Consider the following 19,436-nt stretch of genomic DNA (forward strand, 5'->3'; position numbering starts at 1 on the left):
GAACATTCCAGTGCGTGGAGTCCCTGCTCAGGCCAGCTCACACACGCGCGGCGACATGTCGGTTTGTTGTTCTTATGAAACGTCTTTGTTCGAGACAGCCGGAAGTCAGGTTCTTCCCCACCCCCCGCTTCCTGTGCCCTAGCGGAAGTTGCTCTTCGAGCTGAGGCCATACTTCCAATGGCGACCGAAAACTGGCTGAACAGAAAGCGGGAGCAATTGTGCAGGGGGTCCGAACCGTACAATTGAAATTTAATAAATATATCAGCGGCTAACTACACCTAAAGTTAGTTTCAAATTAGAATATTCGCCGAGCTATGGCCGATACGAGGGACAAAGGCGGGAATATTTCGCTCCTTGAGTCGGGTAAGGCACAAAAAGTAACGATAGCCAAATGTATGGAATTCGTGCGTTTGCAGTTTCCCCACATGAATCACGGTTTGTTCCTGTCTGCCCTACACCTCCAGAGCTCTATTACCTTATCTCTCGTTTTCTGACTACCGGACCCTGTCGGAGAGCGGCCGAGGTAAGCGCTGCTGACCCGCCGAGCCTGAGTGTTTGTGCTGTGTGTGTGCTGGTTGGTTTGTTGCTGAAGCGTCGAGCTGGGCTGTATGTGAGTGTGTGCTTGTTGACTTGCGTGAGCTCCACCTGTGTGTGAGTGTTGGCTGGTTTGTGTGAGTGTGTTGGCTGGTTTGTGTGAGTGTGTTGGCTGGTTTGTGTGAGCTCCACCGTCTCTGCTGTGTTGCAGGTCCTGGTGAGAGAGCTGGAGCAGTACCAGGTGTGTCCCTGTGCTCGTCCATCTAGCTAGCGAGAGCTGCTTTCAACAGTCTCGCTAACAGCTAACGTGATGAACTAACGCTACTTCCACATCATCGTTGAAGCCGCTGTAATATTGTTGTCATTTCTAAAGAAACGTTTACTTTGTGCAGCTCCTTCCACGCAGATTGGACTGGCAGGGAAACGAACACCCCCGATCTTATGAAGACTTGGTAAGTGTTCATCTGTGATCATCTAACAGTTTAGCGGAACTGCCAGCAGTATTTACTGTGAAAGTGGGACATAAGTCTACTGTTGTCGGTGTGCATTATAATATAAATGACGAGCATTGTACTCTGTTCTTTCGTCCGTTCTTTCTTTCTTTCTCTAGTTTTTTTTCTGGCCGGGCTCGTGTATTATTTAGTGTTGTATTGCAGATAGGGTGGGGAATCGAGGGGTCGTGGTGACGTCATACTTTAAACGGCCAATCCGCGGTCTTAAAGCGCCGTTGACTCTTTATTTTTACTTGTGACCTGCGTTATGATTGGATGCTGTGGGCACTTGTTTTGCATAAAGTCCTCACGCTCAAACCGGTTCTGTTTCCAACAAATGCTCCGAGGGTCTCGAGGGAGGGACCGTGCCTTTAGTGTTAATGCTGTCAGCTCAACATGTCAAACCCTAACCAAGTCTGACGTTTTTGTTAAAATAGTGCATTAGACTTCAAATGTGCAGTGCTTTTTGCACAACTGTGTGCAGTTTGCCGGTCATTTCATTGAGCTGATGAGAAATCACTTGCGTGACACCACAACTCTCACACACGATTTTGCTTCGTCAGAATGCCGCCAGCAGACATATTGCACCAGACCACTTGCTGCAGATATGCAAGCAGATCGGTCCAATTCTGGACAAGGAGGTGCCATCTGGTGTGCCAGGAGTGCATTCCCTTTTGGGGACAGGGAGACACTCCCTGCTTCGCACAGCGAAGGGTGAGGCTCTGCTCACACTCGATCGCACCGTATTTACCTTTTATCCCAAGACGTGAAATGTTCTCAGTCCTTTCTCCTCTGACTGGCGCAGACTGTGGCAGCAGTCAGTGGAAAAGCACGTCCTACGCTGCGCTTCACAGAGGGAGACCGCCGGAGAGACCCCCGAGCTGTAGGAATGCCCCCAACCTGGGTGAGCTTTCTCTGTCTGACAGCTCTCGTCCTTGGAAAGTGAACACATCGCAATCTTTTGTTTCACTTGTTTAACATGTGTCAAAAGAATACTCAGCCTTTAACATTAAACAGATTTTTCAGCAATCTGCGTGTATATATATATATAAATAGGTTTTTTTTTATGTCAGCTACTAAGGGGCATAGTTCAAGGGCTTACTTTTTATTGATTTCCAAAATATTTGACTGTGATCATTTTAAATTTCTCTGAATACTGAATAAAATGAGGCTTTGTTTGGGAATGTATTTAAATATCTTGAGACTGTCTGTAAAGGCCGATGTAATTCAACATGAATTCAACAAAAATGAAAGCTTGTGCACAGTAGCTGTCCTAAACTGTGTGTTGTGCGACACAATGCACCTGGAGGGTGTGTGCTGTGTGTTGGGGGCGTGTCACACGCTGACCTGACTCAGCCACTGGAGGGTATGAGGCACCGACCCCTGCCTGCCCTCAGTGGTGTGTGTGCGCACATGCTGCACTGTTGGCTGTTGTTGGTCCTCGTCAGCACTGTTTTGGCTGGTTGTGCGTGTTGAATCGGCATCAGCGGTCTGTCGTGAGGGAGTTTTCTGGGCGGCTGTTCGGTCTAAATTATCACGTTTCACATCAAATTTAGACATAAACTGCATAAGGGATTTTTGTCGCATTGTGGCTTGTTCTACCAAGGCAGTGTGCCAGGCTGACTTTAACGCCACTGTATGCAGTGTTATGGAAGTGATTGGAGCTCAAAAAGAGGCGAGAGTCACTCAGAACTCGGTCCACTGCCTCGTCTTTGTGGACTCGTTCTTTTGTGCAGGTGCAGAACAAGCGTGCGTGTCGCTGAGCAGCTGTAAGCCGTGTTTGAGTGTACAGGTGACTGAGCTGTGACGGAAGGCGATCTTCAGTCGCTCTCAGCTGGCGTTTGTTTGGAGTGTTTCTAGCCTGCTGCCCACTGGGCCGTGTATGTATGTGTGTGTACATGAATGTCTACTGTTCTACTCCTCCACACAGTTTCAGTTTGTGCTGGCTTGTGGGTGCAGTATTATTACTGATGACATCAGCTGTCCGTCACCAGATGGGCAGGGCCATGTCGCTTATTAAACCAAATGGCAGGTTCAGTGGGGGCACAGAATTCATCGGGATTACTGGCAGTAAAAGAACACCAAGTTTAATTTAAAAGCAGTCTCCATTCAGGACGAATTATTCTGCATGTGTTGGATATTTTCCACGATCAATAGATGTACACTTGTAGCATCAGCAGTGTGCCTCACTCTGCTGTCTGACCCTGGCAGTGCGCACGAGTCCCACAGCAGACTGACGTCTGGGGTAGTCGATGGGGGATGACTGGTAGTTGTTTGGATTGATGGGATGTGACCTTTTTTTGGGAGGAGAGACAGTTTCCGTGGTTACAAGTTTTTAAAGATGATATGTTTGCCCTTGCCAACGTTGGTGTTTTATAGTTAAAAATGTTGATGCTGTTTTTTTTGTTTGTTTTTTGTTTTTTTTATACACAGTTTCACACTTTCAATGAACTGAATATAAGAAGTGTGTGTGTGTGTGTGTGTGTGTGTGTGTGTGTGTGTGTGTGTAGTTGAGGTGTTCCGAGGCAGAGAGCTGACAGGTACTCAGCGGTTCAGCTTTGTTCACCCTGTCAGCACTTACCAGCACATGCGCATGCACCGGAGGATTCTGGGACACCTCTCCGCCGTGTACTGTATCACCTTCGACCGGACCGGCTCCAGGATCTTTACGGTGAGACCCTCCCCCGTCCGGGAGCGGCTCTGTGTTCGTCCAGGTCCCGCTGATCTCAGATCAGGCCGTTCTCTCTGCAGGGTTCAGACGATGCTTTAGTGAAGATATGGTCGTCTTTCGACGGGAGACTCCACTCCACTCTCAGAGGCCATCACGCCGAGATATCTGACCTGGCTGTCAACTTCGAGAACACGCTCATCGCAGCCGGGAGTTGCGACAAAACCATCCGAGTGTGGTGCCTGAGGACCTGTGCCCCCGTGGCCGTCCTGCAGGGACACAGCGGCTCCATCACTTCTCTACAGGTACCGAGCGCTCTGCCCAGCGGGAACAAGGAATGTGGGAACGTCATCTTTTTCCTGTTCGGGAGTGGGCCGTATTCATGTGCGCTGCGTTCTCCCGTAGTTCTCGCCGTTTGCCAAGGGCTCAAAGCGATACGTGGTATCCACGGGAACTGACGCAACCGTGTGCTTCTGGCAGTGGGATGTAAATAATACCAGTTTCAGGTATGGGGGCAGCTGCCTGCTTGCTGCTTGTATCCTGGTCAGACTGGGACTTGCAGCTCTGTGAGACTCACTGTGCTGTTCTGGTTTTGTAGTGATCGGCCGCAGAAGTTCACAGAAAGGCCGCGACCTGGAGTTCAGATGGTCTGCTCTTCGTTCAGCCCTGGTAAGGCTGAAGGGGTGTGTGTGTGCGCACGCGCCTGCGTGTGTCTGCACGTGTGTTTTGTTTTGTTTTTGTTTTTTTTGTAGAACTGTGTTTTTTGTGCAGGCGGTATGTTTCTGGCCACCGGAAGCACGGATGATGTAATCAGGATTTACTACCTGGGCAGCGGCTGTGCGGAGAAGATAGCAGAGCTGGACTCCCACACGGTGAGAGCTGTCTCACACACACACACACACACACACACACACACACACACACTGATAGCAACAGTCTCCATTGCTATTCACAATTTTCTGTTTTCCGTTTAGGACAAGGTGGACAGCATCCAGTTTAGCAACACAGGAGAGAGGTATGTGGGAGTTCATCTGCTCAGGGAGGCACGCTGACGCCACCGTGAGGATACATGCCATCCCAGTGCTAACACACACAGTCGTCATAAACGCTGTCCTGTACATGTGCGTTGGGACCCAAGCTAGCCTTGGAGAGTCAGAGGATCTTAACAACTGTTTCATCAGTCTGTCTTGGGGTGTCCCTCACAGTTTCTGTGATTATCGGTTATTTTTCACGTCCAGCGTTTCTGAATGAATCCGTGATGTTGAATGTTTGTGGACCATAACACGGGAAGCAGGAAGGCTGTTTTAAGTAGTTTTAAAAAGTGCTCAGTAGGAGGTTTTGTTTGTTTTGTTTTTATTTGTTTATTTATCTGACCAAGCCTGGACCTGGGTCAGAGAGGGAAAACGTGTGCTCTGGACTTTCAGAGGTGCAGCTGATTGGCTGGTCTGAGTTCTGTGCTTGTCCCTCAGGTTCGTGAGCGGGAGCCGCGATGGCACGGCTCGTATCTGGGGGCTTCATCAGAGACATCAGTGGAGAAGCATCTTACTGGACATGTCTGCGCGTCTGGCTGGGTATGAGCTGGTTGCCATGCACTCACACAGTCCTCTACCTCTCACGACGGAGATGACTCGGTCTGTTCCACTGTCGCCTGCAGGTCTGGGTCCACCACGGAGGAAGAGAGCTTCTTCAAACCCAAGGTCACCATGGTGTCGTGGGATCGCCATGACAACACAGTCATCACTGCCGTCAACAATCACCTTCTCAAAGTGTGGAATTCCTACACAGGGCAGCTGCTTCATGTGCTGAAGGTAAGACCCAGCTCCCCCTGGAGGACCTCTTGTGCTACTACAACACTTGCTAAACCCGGTCGTTACCTGAGTGGTGTGTGTTGTGTTAGACCAAACAGTGGTGACTTCTCCAGCTGGGTCAACCAAGAAACACACTGGACAGAATCCGTGTTCTCGGTTAGTCAACGCCGTTAAGGCAGATGCTTCCCAGCAACTCTCCCAACGAGTGCATGGATCTGGGGTCTAGCCCTGTCCAGTTTGTGTGGTTTCAGCACATAAACTGAGTGTGGTGGCTTGAGTTCTTGCGCCTGCAGCACAGAGCAAGTGTGACACACACACACACACACGTACGTGATGTTACAACTGCCATGAATCTGCTACCTTATACTGTCCTCATGCCTTTTGAAAGAATGCACAGAAATGTCAGCAGCAGGACAGGCTGTGTTTACCCACACATTCCTCCCTGGGGTGTGGTCCTGTCTTAGGGGGGAAACTACATGTTTATACTTTTTTGGCATGTTTACATCTTTACTGTTGCAGAACAGGTTTGGCAGTACAGAGATTGCCTCTCACTTACAGAGCGCAAGCTGTTAGCTGTTTATCACAGGAATAATAGCTATAGTGTTGACTGTAGGTAATTGAACACTCGTCTGAGAGGTTAGCAGGGGACGTCTCCTCCACCGGCACAGCTGATCTCCGGCGGGGACTGGAGTCGCTGTGCTGGTTAGACGTCCAGTTCTGTGATCTGATAACCTTCTGTCAAAGTTGAATGAGTTCACTAACATTTTAACTGCCGAGTCCATGTAGAAGTCCTGAGTACTCACTCACCTTCCAGATTTAACCAGGTAAATGATTCTCAATGCAAATCATCTTTATGGATTATTTCTTTATGAATATCTTGCTAGTATGATTAATAAATGCACATTTACTTTGACCAAATGTCCTGATTTTCACTGTGAGTTTGAGCACAGATGAAAGTAACATAATCATATGGCTGCAAAATCAGCCATATGTCATCAGAACCTGATTCCTACAGGTTTGTCATGAATGCGTAGTTGACTAACGTGTGAATGTCTCAAACTTATTGTTGATTTTTGTCAATTTTCTGTAAAGAAGTTTGGAATCAAATTTTAAAATGCACTATGAAGGTTGTAATTGTTGTTGGAAGTGTGTCGCGAGCCTCCAGCTGTGTTGGCCGTGCCACGGTCTGACTGGTGTGGTTGGGTTCTGCACAGGGGCATGAGGCGGAGGTGTTTGTTCTGGAGCCACACCCGTACGACCCGCGGATCATGCTGTCTGCCGGCCACGATGGCAACGTCTTCATATGGGACCTCGTGAGGGGCACCAAGACTCAGCATTACTTCAACATGGTACCGTGTCCCAGTCCTGCATGTTTAGGTTGGGGTTTGCCCGCCGGCGCTCCGGACCACGGCCGTGTGTGGGCTCGTACTCACTGTGCTGCTTCTGTGCACAGATCGAAGGCCAGGGTCACGGCGCCGTGTTTGACTGCAAGTTCACCCCCGACGGGCATCGGTTCGCCTGCACGGACTCGCATGGCCACCTGCTGATTTTTGGCTTTGGGAGCTCCAAGCCCTACGAAAAGGTCTGTGTTGATGCTTAATATCCCAGACATGAGTCATCTGCATGGCCTTCTCCTGACTCCACCAAGAAGCCTAAAGCTCATTAGCATGCTGTCATTGGGGATTAAATCCGGAGTAGGCTTTAATCCCTAAAATCCCTGAAATCTTCTGATTATTATCTGCAGCTTCCAGATCAGGTGTTCTTCCACACGGACTACCGGCCGCTGATCAGGGACTCCAATGGCTTCGTCTTGGACGAGCAAACGCAGCAGGCTCCCCATCTCATGCCTCCGCCCTTCCTCGTGGACGTGGACGGGAACCCTCACCCGCCCCGCTTCCAGAGGCTCGTCCCGGGAAGGGAGAACTCTGCAGACGAGCACCTGGTCCCTCAGCTCGGCTACGTCGCCACCAGTAAGACACGGCACGGCCGTCAGAAGCGGCGCGCACAGGGCTGCGCCTTCGCACGTGGCCGCGCCTTCACGCCTCCATGTCGTTGGTGCAGGTGACGGGGAGGTGGTGGAGCAGGTGATCAGCCAGCAGCCGGCCGATGGCGACGAGCTTCCCCCCCGCCACAGTGCCCTGGACCAGGCCATACGACAGCTCCAGGAGCAGCAGGACCGGCAGGGCGCGGGACAGGTCGCCGCCCCCGTGCCTGGAACGCCCAGGAGAGGTTTGTACCCTCGGCTTAGGGAGCACCAGGGTTTCAAGTGCTGAACTGGGCTCTACAATGTTGAAGAAACAAATTCATGCGAACGTTTATTGAGTGAAATCCCGTGTAGCTGTGTGGGCGGAGTCTGGGAGGTGTAGACAAGCGTTGGATAATGGCTCTGTATGTAAACGGGTATGTGTTTAACGGATCTGTGTATTGACGGATAAACATCACCCTGCAGTGTCACTCAGCGAGCGCATGGAGGTACAGTCGCCTCCTAATGTCGGCCTGCGGCGTAGCGGGCAGGTGGAGGGCGTGCGACAGATGCACCAGAACGCGCCCCGCAGCCAGATGGCCACGGAGCGGGACCTGCAGGCGTGGCGACGCAGGGTGGTGGTGCCTGGGCTGAGCCCCAGCACGTACAGGTAAAGCCCCGCTCACGCAGGACCGAGAAGAACCTCGTTAACACAAAAGCCAATTAACTTATTCGCATTCATTACAGTTTACATAAACAGTTGATTGTGTCTGCAGCTATGCTCGAACGTGTTGTGTGTACATTATCTGCTGTAGTCTTGCAGTCAGACCACTGCACTGTTCAGGGTTTCACCAGCTCCAACCCACTCACTCCATTACTAATGACAACCATATGAACCGATGAGTCATGTGACTCTGCTCAGGAAGACATCAAACTCTGTACAGTGCCATAGCCTCCCATAGTGTAAAACCCCTTCGGGGGGCATGTGCATGGGGCAGGATCGAAGTCCTGTTACAGAATGCAGGAAAGAACAACGGTGCAAATAAATGTGCTGTAGATATCAGGACTCCTTCCGGATTGCTAAAGGAGAGGAGGAGATCGCCCTCTACAGCGCCAAGAAACGCAGAGTTCCCCACAGCACCTTCAGGGTAGGAACCTGAGCGTACCTCATTTCCTAACCATCATTCTGGGCCCTCTTGTGTGTGTATATATTTTATTTCACAGTATTTTATTTGTATATTATTTACACAGTACTTTCAGTTAAGTATTGTAATGTTTGTTTTTCCTGTCTGTTAAAACATTAGGAGTCACTTTTTTTTTTAGCATAACTTTTCCGTGCGTCATGGTGCATCCGCAGGACGACTCAGACGACGAGGGTTTGTGCGTGAAGCGTGCGGCCGTTCGCAAGCGCCACAGGAACGTGGAGAGCAGAGACAGCCTTGTGGAGGAGCTCATCGAGTTCTCCTGTGAGGAGGGGGAGGAGACCGCCTCGTCCGAGGTAGCGTGCGGTTGTCACGCAGCGTTGGGTTTGGAGGTTTCCCAGGTGCTGATCTCTGTATCGACTGTGTCGTCCTCCAGGACAATGAAATGGAAGGTAGCGAGACAGACTCATCGAATGAGGAAGACGAAGAAGAGTGGACTAGCTCAAGGTATGAGCCCTGCCATTATGGCCGGTGCAGGAGGGTACTGAGGGTGGTGTTCCTCCCAAATGTAACAGTTAGTCACCAGCGTCTTCATTGGTTACAACGCTGCGTGTTGGCTGAGCTCCAGCTCTGTAGCAGTGGTCAGGGTCCGGCAGCTGTTCCACCCGAGCGGTTCTCGGCGGTTCTGATTCCACTATGGCCGCGCCCCTCCTCCATGTCTGTGTCACAAAATACCTTCACAGAACATGAAATTCTCAAACTCTCAGGCAATTGTACTGTGGGGGTCCCAAACTCACGGCTGAGTTGCCGCCCTGCCTACCAGCGGGTGTAGGAGGTGTAAGGCCAGACGTAAGATGAGACCATAATTGTTTGTGTGTGTGTGTGTGTGTGTGTGTGTGTGTGTGTGTGTGTGTGTGTGTGTGTGTGTGTGTAAGGGAGCTGGCCTGTGGCTGAAAAGTTACAAAAGCAGGTTTGTTTTTGATAAAGTGGATTGTGGGTGTAAAATTGCTTGATGTAGTGTGTATTTTGTTTATTTTATTGTCTTATGTACAGTAGTACATTTAATCAGTGTCTTTGTGGGTGTACATATATATTGTGTACACATGCATAATATATTGCATTATTATATACATACATACTAAGAATATTTTGTTATAAGGAGTACCATTCATTGACTAGCAATTGCAATAATATAAAATAAGCTTTTCTAATTTTATTTATTTATGAATATTATAATGATTATATATTAAAGAGAGATCTGGTCATGTGTATAGTGCAGTTAGTGATTGACATCCTTATTACAGCCACTCATCCAGTGATGAAGCCTCAGATTGGATGGCTGATGCTGGGATTAGCATGCACCCGCCCATGTCGTCCCGGCGACGTGCTCGCAGGCAAATCAGCAGCTCTGATGAAGACGAGGAGGAGGAGGAGGACCAAACCATGGAGGAGGAGCAAACGGAGCAAATGCTTGATGATGAAACGCAGTTATTGTCACCTCAGAAGCAGAAGAAGAAGGCAAAAAGCAAAACCCCAAAGGTGAGTTGCTCCTGCAGTACTGTGCAGAATATAAGTTGCCGTAGAAACGTTCTGCCGCACGATCAGGGCTGTGATGTTTGAGTTCGGATTTGTTAACTCATGTCTTCCAGTGCCTGACACTGAACAGAGAGGTGTCCAACGAGTTCCGGCCCTCAGCCTGGATTACGGACGTTTTTCCACGGAAGTCTCCCTTCGTCCCACAGATGGGAGATGAGGTTGGTGTTCACCACTTCCTCTTGCCCAGCGCTGATACCATGCACAAGTACCGGACGCCATTTTAACGTTTCTGAACGTTGGTCCCCAGGTTATCTATTTTCGCCAGGGCCACGAGGCATATGTGGAAGCCGTGAGGAGGTGTGACCTTTACCCCATCAACATGGACAAGCAGCCGTGGAGACGCATGGAGCTTCGAGTGAGAGTTTGTGGTGAAATTCGTATGGAGTAGCCTGGAGTAGCCTGGCCCAGCCACGGTTTCATGTGTCGATACATTCACTGATGTGGAGCGGGGCTGTATGTCGCCGCATGGCATTCTTTTAGGTCTGTAATAAACGTCACCTTCACCTGATGATTGTGCTCTGATTACTCACCAGGACCAAGAGTTCGTTAAGATAACGGGGATCAAGTATGAGGTGTGTCCTCCAACCCTGTGCTGTCTGAAGCTGACACTGATAGACCCCGGAACAGGCAAAATAACGGACAAGTCCTTCTCTGTGAAGTAAGACTTGTGCCAGCTACATTGGTGTCTCATGGCCTTGGGCGTGCTGGTTTGGGGTACATAGACACACTGGGCCTTGTTTTCCTGCAGGTACCACGATATGCCGGATGTGATCGACTTCCTTGTTCTCCGTCAGAGCTACGATGAAGCCCACAGCCGGGTTTGGAGGACAAGTGCGTCTGCCTTTCTGCTCTGCTGTGTAGAGCTGGAACATCTGTGTGAGGAGTCCTTGTATTGTCGGGAGGGTTTCAGGTGTGTGTGTGTGTGTGTGTGTGTGTGTTTGTTTCAGATGATCGCTTCCGCTCTGTAATCGATGATGCCTGGTGGTTTGGGTCTGTGGTCTGCCAGGAGCCATATCAGCCTGAGTATCCTGACAGCCATTTCCAGTGTTTTAAAGTCAGGTAAGACACACACACACACACACACACACACACACTTACTTGGCAGTTCCTTCCTCTTCATGGCATGGGTTAGGCTGGGTGTGGCCAGTTTGTGATGTAAGCTTCTCTCTGCAGGTGGGACAATGGAGAGACAGAGAAGCTTAGTCCGTGGGATATAGAGGCGATTCCAGAAAATGGTAAAATGCAGAAATACCCCTCGTCTAGTGTAATATCTCTCTCTCACACACACTCTCTCACACACACACACACACAGTAACTAACAGGCCTCTGTTTTACCCTCCTTTGAGGGACTGGATCATTTACCCACATTTGCAGAGCAAACACGAGCCTTCATAGGTATAACAGGCATTTTCAACCCTTATAAAGGCTGGTGACGTTTGCCTTAAACTTGGTCCAGTACTCTGGCCTTGTCCTGAGGGACTCTGTCAGGGGTTGGGTCAGTACTCTGGCCTTGTCCTGAGGGACTGTCTCGGCGGTTTTTGGTACTGTAGCCCAGCAGCCGGAGTTGGTTGGTGCAGGCGTTGCCGTCACAGAGGAGGAGATGGCCTACATCCTCTACAAGCCGCAAGAGGACGAGTGGAGTGGGCGGAGCAGAGAGGAAGAGTGCGCGCGCATCATAGCAGGCATAGACCAACTCATCACAGTGGGTATGTACAGGGAACAGCTGAGAACAGTCTGCGTTTGGTTAGTTTTCTTCTTCATATTATTATTATTATATCAGTGTCTAAACCGGAATGTAAACTGTATTTGATGCAATTTCCTGTGTGGCTTTGTCAGATATAGCAGCGCCCTTCTCTGGCCCAGTGGACCTACTTCAGTACCCCACCTACTGCACCATAGTTGCCTACCCCACGGACCTGGGCACCATCCGCATGAGGCTCAGACACAACTTTTATAGGTCCAATTCTTCTACCACCTCACGCGTATTTCTCGCCTTCCGCTCAGAATTACCACCACAGTCCTCGGCTTCGGTGTCGGGAGTGTTGGAAGCACAGCTGATTAATCGTCTGAAAGATGCGTTCATCATCCGACACGTGTGGTCGTTCAAAACTGACTCAAACAGCATCACACATTTAATGGGTTTTGTTTCCAGTCTTTGAGAGGGGATGTGCAGCCAGTGCCCGTATCTCAGATAAAGCTGGCGTTATTTACCAGCCATCACAGTAAATGGTTTACGTTTGCTCTATGAAGAAGGGAGCGTTTGGACCATGTTGGACGAGCAAGTTCTTGGGTTTGATCTCACCAACTGTCCATCTGTTTTGGTTTTTCTTTTGATATTTGCAGGAGGGTTTCCGCACTGATCTGGGACACGCGGTACATTTTCCTCAACGCAAAGACCTTTAACGAGCCCCGCAGTAAGATTGCCCAGTCAGCCAAACTGATAACGGACGTCCTCCTAAAGTTTATTAGGTAACTCGAGGAGGTACAAGCAGTCATGAGTGGGTCATGAATATTGCTTTACCTTTCAGTTCCATTTCCTGTTTACAAAGTGTGTGTATGGTTTCCCCCCTGCCCCAGCAAACCACACTGTAGGGATATAATGGAGATCTACAATGCAGTCGAGAACATGGAGTATACAGAGGACGAGGTGAGCTGAGTGATGGTCATGAGCTGGAGCTCAGGGCTGTGTACTGGGGGCGTGTCCCTAGTGCTGTTTTAGATCCCTACTGTTTGTTGCTGTTACAGGACCTAGATGATGGAGATGCTCCAGGCACATCTGCAGGACGCCGGTCGCACCAGGTAGCGTTCCACATTCCTAAACGGACGCGCCAGGTAGCAGTACGTATTCCTAAACATGGACCAATATTTTTCACGCTGTTTCCAATTAAAGCAGCCGGTTATGGTTCGTCTACGGATCTGTAACTTGCATGTTTTATTAATAGTAGCTGTGACCGTCAGACCGTTTTCATCACTTTAAGCAGTTTCACGATACTGTAGGTCTGCTGAGAGGTTAAAAACTGCTGTTAGAGACTTCATTTCGCTGTATGTGTGTGGTGCCTTTTTCTTTACGCGTCCTCGTAGTTCTGACGCATCGATCCTATGAGAGGTCAGAGGTTTCCATAGCTACACATGATGCACCAAGATGCAAGATCTATGAATGTTTCTACAAGCCTTTGGAAGAAAATCGTGTTTGGTTTGAGTAGAGAAATGTTAGCGTGGCTGGTCAGATGTAATTGAGGTACCATCTGCAGGCAGGAGAGGCGAGTGCTGATCGGGACGCCTGGAAGTTTGCGTGTAAACAGCTGCTAGACTACATGCTGGAGTGTGAGGACTCGGAGCCCTTCCGTCAGCCTGTGGACCAGAACGAGTATCCGGTGAGACGCACAGATGGGTGGTGTACACGCTGATGGGATACTGGGGTTACTGGGACTCAGTTCTCAAATGATGAGATGGGAGTTAAGTGACCTGTCAGGTAAACAAACAAAAATAAGGCATTGGCAGCCATCGTGGAAAGTTTTGGGTAATTGGTGTCTTTTTATAGACACTCGACTCTCCATGGTGACCACATCTGAGCAGCCTCAGTTTCAGCCCAGTAGTCTGGCCCGACTGCTTTTCAGGATGTCACTGGTGTTGTAACTTGAACGGCACACGTCGGTGTCTCTCATAGGACTACCTGGACATCATAGACACTCCGATGGATCTCGGAACCATTCGACGAACCCTTGAAGAGGACCGCTATGAAAACCCCACCCACTTATGCAAAGACACCAGGCTTATATTTGCTAACGCAAAAGCGTACACGCCCAACAAACGCTCGAAGGTCAGAGACCCTCATCAGCTCCACACGTGCTTGTAATGTCATTTTTAACTGAACCCTTTGTTTTCCTGCTCTTTGTAGGAATAAACTTGGGCACTTACAATAACATTTTAACTAAAGACTAAGAGATATTAACAACAGCACCTCTCAAAGTGTATTTTAGATTAATTATGAGACAGTGGTGGCTCAGTGGTGAAGGTACTCGACTAGTAATCAGAAGGTTGCCACTGTTGGGCCCCTGAACAAGACCCTTAACCCTCAATTTCCCTCAAGAATATGTTTCTTTGGAGCTCATGGCTTATTCTTTGGAGCTAATCTGCTAAATGTAAACGTAATTAGCATTCATTACCTGTTTAATTCTGTAGCTCACGGCATTGTGATGGTAACACTGATGGCGCTTGTTGACCATCCAGATCTACAGTATGACCCTGCGGCTGTCGGCGTTCTTCGAGGAGCGCATCCGGAAAATCATCTCGGACTACAAGACGGCGCAGAAGTGCAGCTCCAGGCTGCGGCGTAGCACGCGCTTCCGGAAGCACCTCCAACAGCAGGAGGGCGCCATCCAGCTCCCCAGCCTGGAGGTCACGAGGTGGGGCTCCGCCCTCACACCAACACGCGCTCCCCCTCACAATCCCTGGGGAAAAGTGGATCAATTAATTGGATTACATGTCAGTTAATTAGAATGTGCAGGCAGCACAAAGAAGTGTCTGGAGGGTGAGTCTAGTGCATTGGATATGAGTAGCTCCTCCTTTCCCTCCATGCAGTCAGAAGAGGGCAGGCACGAAAACTCAGGAACACAGTGAACCCAAACCTACCTCAGCCAAAGTGTCCGCTCCAGAGCGCCGAAGCAGGAAGGGCCACCGCCATAGCGCCAGCCGCTCCTCGGCACACCACCAAGACTACGGTCAGAGTGCCACGTCAGCTACATCAGGTAGCGCCTCCGACAACACCCTGAGGAGCCGCCACGCGTCTTACTGTTAGTGACGATCTGCACGCATTCCCATGTTTGTTAGATTATAAAGGGTGAGAGTTTGGAGCTTTTTCAGAGCCATTTTGTCCAAAGTCCCCAGTGTTGCTGATACATGACGACTGTGGCAGAGTGATTAGCTCGGTTACAGGAAACATTGCAAGTTTATGAAAGTTTTCCTATTTAAATGCATTTTCTTTAATTAGTGTACAATTAAATATATTTTAAGAATTGGCTTAAGCCAATTTGTAGATTGAACAGGTGAAAAATACACTGAATATATTATGAATTTATATTGTGATTTAAGCAACCTGCTTCAAATTAAGGTTTTTCAAAATAATCAAAATCGCTGATGACTCAGCAGCTGTGACCCAGACGCTGCTGGCCAGTGAATCATCATTTCCGAGACTGGACTCGGTGTGTGACTATTCTGCCTGCCGTAGAATCGGAGAGTGACGGTGAGAGAGGCCCGTCGTCTTCGCACCGCTTCAGACGGGAGACGAGGGCCGCGAGGAGGGCCCTGCAAGGGTGGGACGTCCAGGTCCAGAATGGTGAGCCTCCAACCAGCCACGCCTTGCCCTCTGACCTCTGAGCCACTGCTTGTTTTTCTTTTTTTCCATGCCTGACCTTTCTGCTGGGTTTTTAGTCTCTGGGGACAGGAGTGAAGACGACGATGACGACGGCTGTTCCAGCGGAGACCGTGTTGCAGAGCGTTCTGGGAAATCCAGCTCTTTGAAGCGACTTCACTCAAGCAGGAGCTGCTCTATTCGAGTGACTAGGAGCTCTGCCCCAGACAGAAGAAAGCCAGGTAAACACCTCCAAAACCCAGCGTAACAGTTTATTGCCCTTAATAAGATGATGGTTGGTTGTTGGGTGTACCTTGCTTGTCCCTTTTTGGGTTGTGTACTGCTATGTCTGCATAACCGAAGCACCGCTGTGTGTCAGAGGGCGGTGCTCAGGTGAATGGGCTCGGCAGGTCACCGCGGCGGAGAGTGCAAGACAGCAGTGTCTCAGACGGCAGTGACGACGCGGACTCATGTGCAGGCCGCAGGCCCAGAAGAACTGCCGTGGCTGCCGTCAGCAGGATGAAGCTGATGGACGCGTCCGAGGAGGATGAGGAGGACGTGTGGGGCCGGGAGGGTCCAGGGAGCGGCAGGCCGGCGGCCCGCGCTACAAAACGCTCCGCTGCTGTCCTCCAGAGCAGCTCTGACTCCGAGGAACACCACAGCCAGGGTAGGAACCACACAAAGAGATTCAGAATCTGAAAGACATTTTTATATTATCATTTTTGTTTATCTATTGCTTAAGTCTTAAAGGGAACACTGGGCCATCGTTTAGTTCCCAGGAAACTTGGTGTAGTACTTTTTTAGATTGGTCACATACAAGGTTCCATATTTTGGTCATTGGCAAAGACGATGTTTAACGAGCACAAAGTCGATCAAACATCCGTTTGGTAGAATGAGCGCAGCAAGGCAGCTTCCTGTGAAAACCCCTCCCTCTAAGCCCTCCTTTCTATAGTGTGTTTTCAGAGAGAGGAATATGTAAATGAATATGTTGAATAGTTACATGATGCTTACAGCTGTGCAGACAGTGTAACGCTGGGCTATAGCCCTGAACAACAAACTAAACAACTTTCTTTGCAGAGTCTAATGAGAGTGAAGCTTCAGCCAGTGAGGAGCAACAGAGTGAGGCCAGTACGGACAGCTCCGCCTCCCCTTCACCTCCCAACGGAGAGCGCGTGAGAACTGGTCGCAGAGCAGCTAGACGGACATTACTAAAACAAGGTGAAGGGCAGCTGCTCCAACCTCAAACAGTTTAGGGACTTGTTTCAGGGGTCAGGTTTCGAAATTGGTTTCAGGTTGTCCACTGACATGTGCAATGTGTTGGTGCCATGTTTCATAAGTTGCTGGCTCTTCTTTTTTATTCCAGATGATTCACCACACGTCAATGGGAACAGCAAAGGTCGAGAGCAGGGAGAAGAGAATGCAGATGAAAGCAGTGAGGAGGAAGAAGAGGAGGAAGAAGAGGAGGAAGAAGAGGAGGAGGAGGAGGAGGAGGAAGATGACGACTCCATTAGCAGACGGAAGCCTATCAGGAAGACAGCAAGAGCGGCCATCAATAAAATAAAACACTTTAACGACAGCGACATGGGAGAAGAGGAGGAGGTCTCCAGATCCCGGCGACCCAGAAACCTTCCCAGCAAACAGGAGGCCTACAGAAGCTCCGATGAGGAACCAGAGACTCCCAAGGCTGAGAAGTACCTTCATCAAAACGGTCGGAAATTGAGCGCGTGGGACCTTGAACCTTCGCAAAATGCAAGTAAGACAAGTTTGAGGAACCAAGAACAAGCCCGCAGCATCTCCAAGTCAGGGGCGCGTTCAGGGGTGCCAGAGGTCACAGAAGGACGTGGTACATCCGCGTGGTCCAGGGCTCCACGGAAGAGACTCAAAGTCAAATCTGAGGAAGAGGAGAGCCAGAGCAGCACCGGAGAGGAGGAAACCAGCAGAACCGAGCCCAGAATTGCTGAGCAGGCCAAGCGCCTGGATGGCGAGTCCAACAGTTCCGACTCTGAGAGTGAAGAGGTGCCAAGCCGCAGACGGAAGAAAAGGACAGAGATTTCCTCTGAGGAATGGCAGCAGAGCGAAGACTCAGAGAAGGAGATGCCATTTCCCCAGAGACGGCCAACCATGCGGGCCCACGCAAAGAAGAAGTACATCACGGACTCTGAGGAGGACGTGAATTCTGAGGGACGGAGCCGGCCAAGGCGCGGAACTGGCAGTGCCGGCGCAGTTAGAGACGCCACCAACCGGCGTGCAAAAGCCGAAAGCTGCTCCTTCAAAAGGAAACGGATCAGAACTTCAGAGTCTGAAGACGCGGGAGTGGGTTCGAGGACCAGGGACGAAAGCAAGTGTAGGACCCGCCCGGGAAGAAGAGGGCAAAGGTCAAAGCACTTCAGGAGAGGCTCGGACAGCAACTCTGGCGGTGGTAAGCAAGCGGAGAACGGACCGTCGCAGGAGCGTTCAAGAGCGGCCGGCTGCAGAGCAAAACGGAGAAACGTGCGGCGGGCCTGCAGCGGGAGCAGCAGCGCGAGCCGCTCCGAGAGCCCAGACGAGTCCAGCAGCGAGCCGCGCTTCTCCAGCTCGGACTCTCGCAGCCGTCCAAAGAGACCGGCGAGGGGGATCACCCGAGGGTCCGCACGCCATGACAGGAGTGCCACACCAGACAGCGACGCCTCCTACGGCAAGCCTGTCCGAGCCACACACATTCGAACCAGGAATCTGGGCAAACGGACGGTGAACTACCGAGACAGTGAGTGAAGGAGTAGTGGACGTCCTCGCCATTTAAGAGACACTAACTGGAGACCTCGAAGACACTTGATTGTCCAAAAAAGGAAAGAAAAAATGAGAGGAGAAAGAGTAGCAGCACTGGAGAATAAATACTGTGAATCACGTTCAGGGATATTTATAGCTTCTCTTATAAAGAAGATTTATGTGAAGATAAAACTACTGCTCAAATCAGCCCCGTTCTGTCTGTGGTTTGGCCAACAGGAGTGACCTGCCTGGTTGGGTGCTATCTTGCCATACCTCCTGCTTAGACGAGCGTATTTTGCTGGCTTGCACTAATCGGCACACTGTAATGAGGTATTTCACACTAGTTCTGCATTAGAAACTCAGGGGTCAACTACGTTTACCATTTTCACGGACTTGCAGAATTTGTTTTGTTTTTGATTGTTGAGATCAAGGCTGGCGCCCCGGCGGGGAGGGGTGTCCTGTGTTCCCTTCAGCATTTGGTTTTTTTTTTTCCCCTCGGTTTAACACTCCTTTCAAAAGCCACGTGGGTTCTGTGTTGTACTTGTGAAGGGGGTTTGTGAGCCGATATGTACAAAGTCCCTTTCCGCCCGCTTTCTCTGAGTTGAGGGTGTTTATACGGCGTAGGATTTTGTTTTCTTTCCAGAGTTTTCTGAGAATCCCTTTGTAGCAAAGCTTTGCATATTTGAAGTTCTCTTGAGCATTATTTTGTATTCAATTCAAATGCGTTGTCTTGCCATAGAGTATAAATTGGTACGTATTTGCTAAGTACAGGAAATCAAATCAGTACTTGATTTCAAATACTGAGATTTCTCATATTGGGAAGACGTTTTAGTGACCTGTTATGTCCTTTCAGTATTAATTCTTTTTTTTTTTTTTTTTTTTTTTTTTGACTTAACTTATGAACAGTTAATAACTTTTGTACCCAGTTGATTGACTTTAGTAGTGTTGGAGTTTATGAATTACGGATGTTGTGACATTTTTTCTTAATGTCTTTTGCATAAAGCCAACTCTTTAACACAGGTTTCAGGAGGCCAGCTGGACAGGTGGCTGAGTAAGGTGAATAAAATAGCCTACTGTTTAAAGGCAGTGACTTTGTTTTTCTGCTAAGGAGCTCTTTCTTGGTCGTCGTGGTTACCCTC

The 19,436-nt window shown here is 49.7% G+C and overlaps 1 protein-coding gene across 4 annotated transcripts; it reads left to right on the forward strand.

Annotated features, from left to right (window-relative positions):
* The first annotated feature begins 149 nt into the window (after nt 1-149).
* brwd1 (bromodomain and WD repeat domain containing 1) lies at nt 150-19,392 on the forward strand. Of its 4 annotated transcripts, none has more exons than XM_027022269.3 (43): nt 150-363; nt 465-523; nt 746-775; nt 927-986; nt 1,589-1,739; nt 1,831-1,929; nt 3,536-3,696; nt 3,777-3,998; nt 4,099-4,199; nt 4,292-4,362; nt 4,465-4,565; nt 4,668-4,708; nt 5,163-5,264; nt 5,348-5,501; nt 6,716-6,850; nt 6,955-7,083; nt 7,246-7,471; nt 7,563-7,730; nt 7,951-8,134; nt 8,522-8,612; nt 8,822-8,962; nt 9,043-9,113; nt 9,911-10,145; nt 10,256-10,360; nt 10,450-10,557; nt 10,736-10,860; nt 10,951-11,033; nt 11,150-11,261; nt 11,376-11,437; nt 11,753-11,908; nt 12,039-12,159; nt 12,546-12,671; nt 12,780-12,849; nt 12,948-13,040; nt 13,454-13,576; nt 13,870-14,022; nt 14,433-14,608; nt 14,784-14,950; nt 15,430-15,537; nt 15,633-15,794; nt 15,932-16,219; nt 16,630-16,770; nt 16,916-19,392. In XM_027022269.3, exons 1-43 carry the CDS (start codon nt 315-317, stop codon nt 18,301-18,303), a joined length of 6,648 nt encoding a protein of 2,215 aa, XP_026878070.3. In that variant the 5' UTR covers nt 150-314; the 3' UTR covers nt 18,304-19,392. The 4 variants fall into 4 exon arrangements, with proteins under 4 accessions (XP_026878070.3, XP_026878072.3, XP_026878071.3 ...); XM_027022271.3 differs by having other exon boundaries at nt 12,948-13,001; XM_027022270.3 differs by lacking the exon at nt 746-775.
* Nucleotides 19,393-19,436: the final 44 nt, after the last annotated feature.

The sequence above is a fragment of the Electrophorus electricus genome, chromosome 11, assembly GCF_041902795.1.
Source record: "Electrophorus electricus isolate QZ-2024a chromosome 11, ASM4190279v1, whole genome shotgun sequence".
NCBI lineage: Eukaryota > Metazoa > Chordata > Actinopteri > Gymnotiformes > Gymnotidae > Electrophorus > Electrophorus electricus.

What these genes read in the sequence shown, in the direction of transcription:
- brwd1 (XM_027022269.3), top strand. Translation starts at nt 315, where the DNA reads ATGGCCGATACGAGGGACAAAGGCGGGAATATTTCGCTCCTTGAGTCG. An exon ending in AGCTGCTTCATGTGCTGAAG is followed by an intron (nt 5,502 to 6,715) that starts GTAAGACCCAGC and finishes GGTTCTGCACAG; the next exon opens with GGGCATGAGGCGGAGGTGTT. An exon ending in CCCAGACAGAAGAAAGCCAG is followed by an intron (nt 15,795 to 15,931) that starts GTAAACACCTCC and finishes GCTGTGTGTCAG; the next exon opens with AGGGCGGTGCTCAGGTGAAT.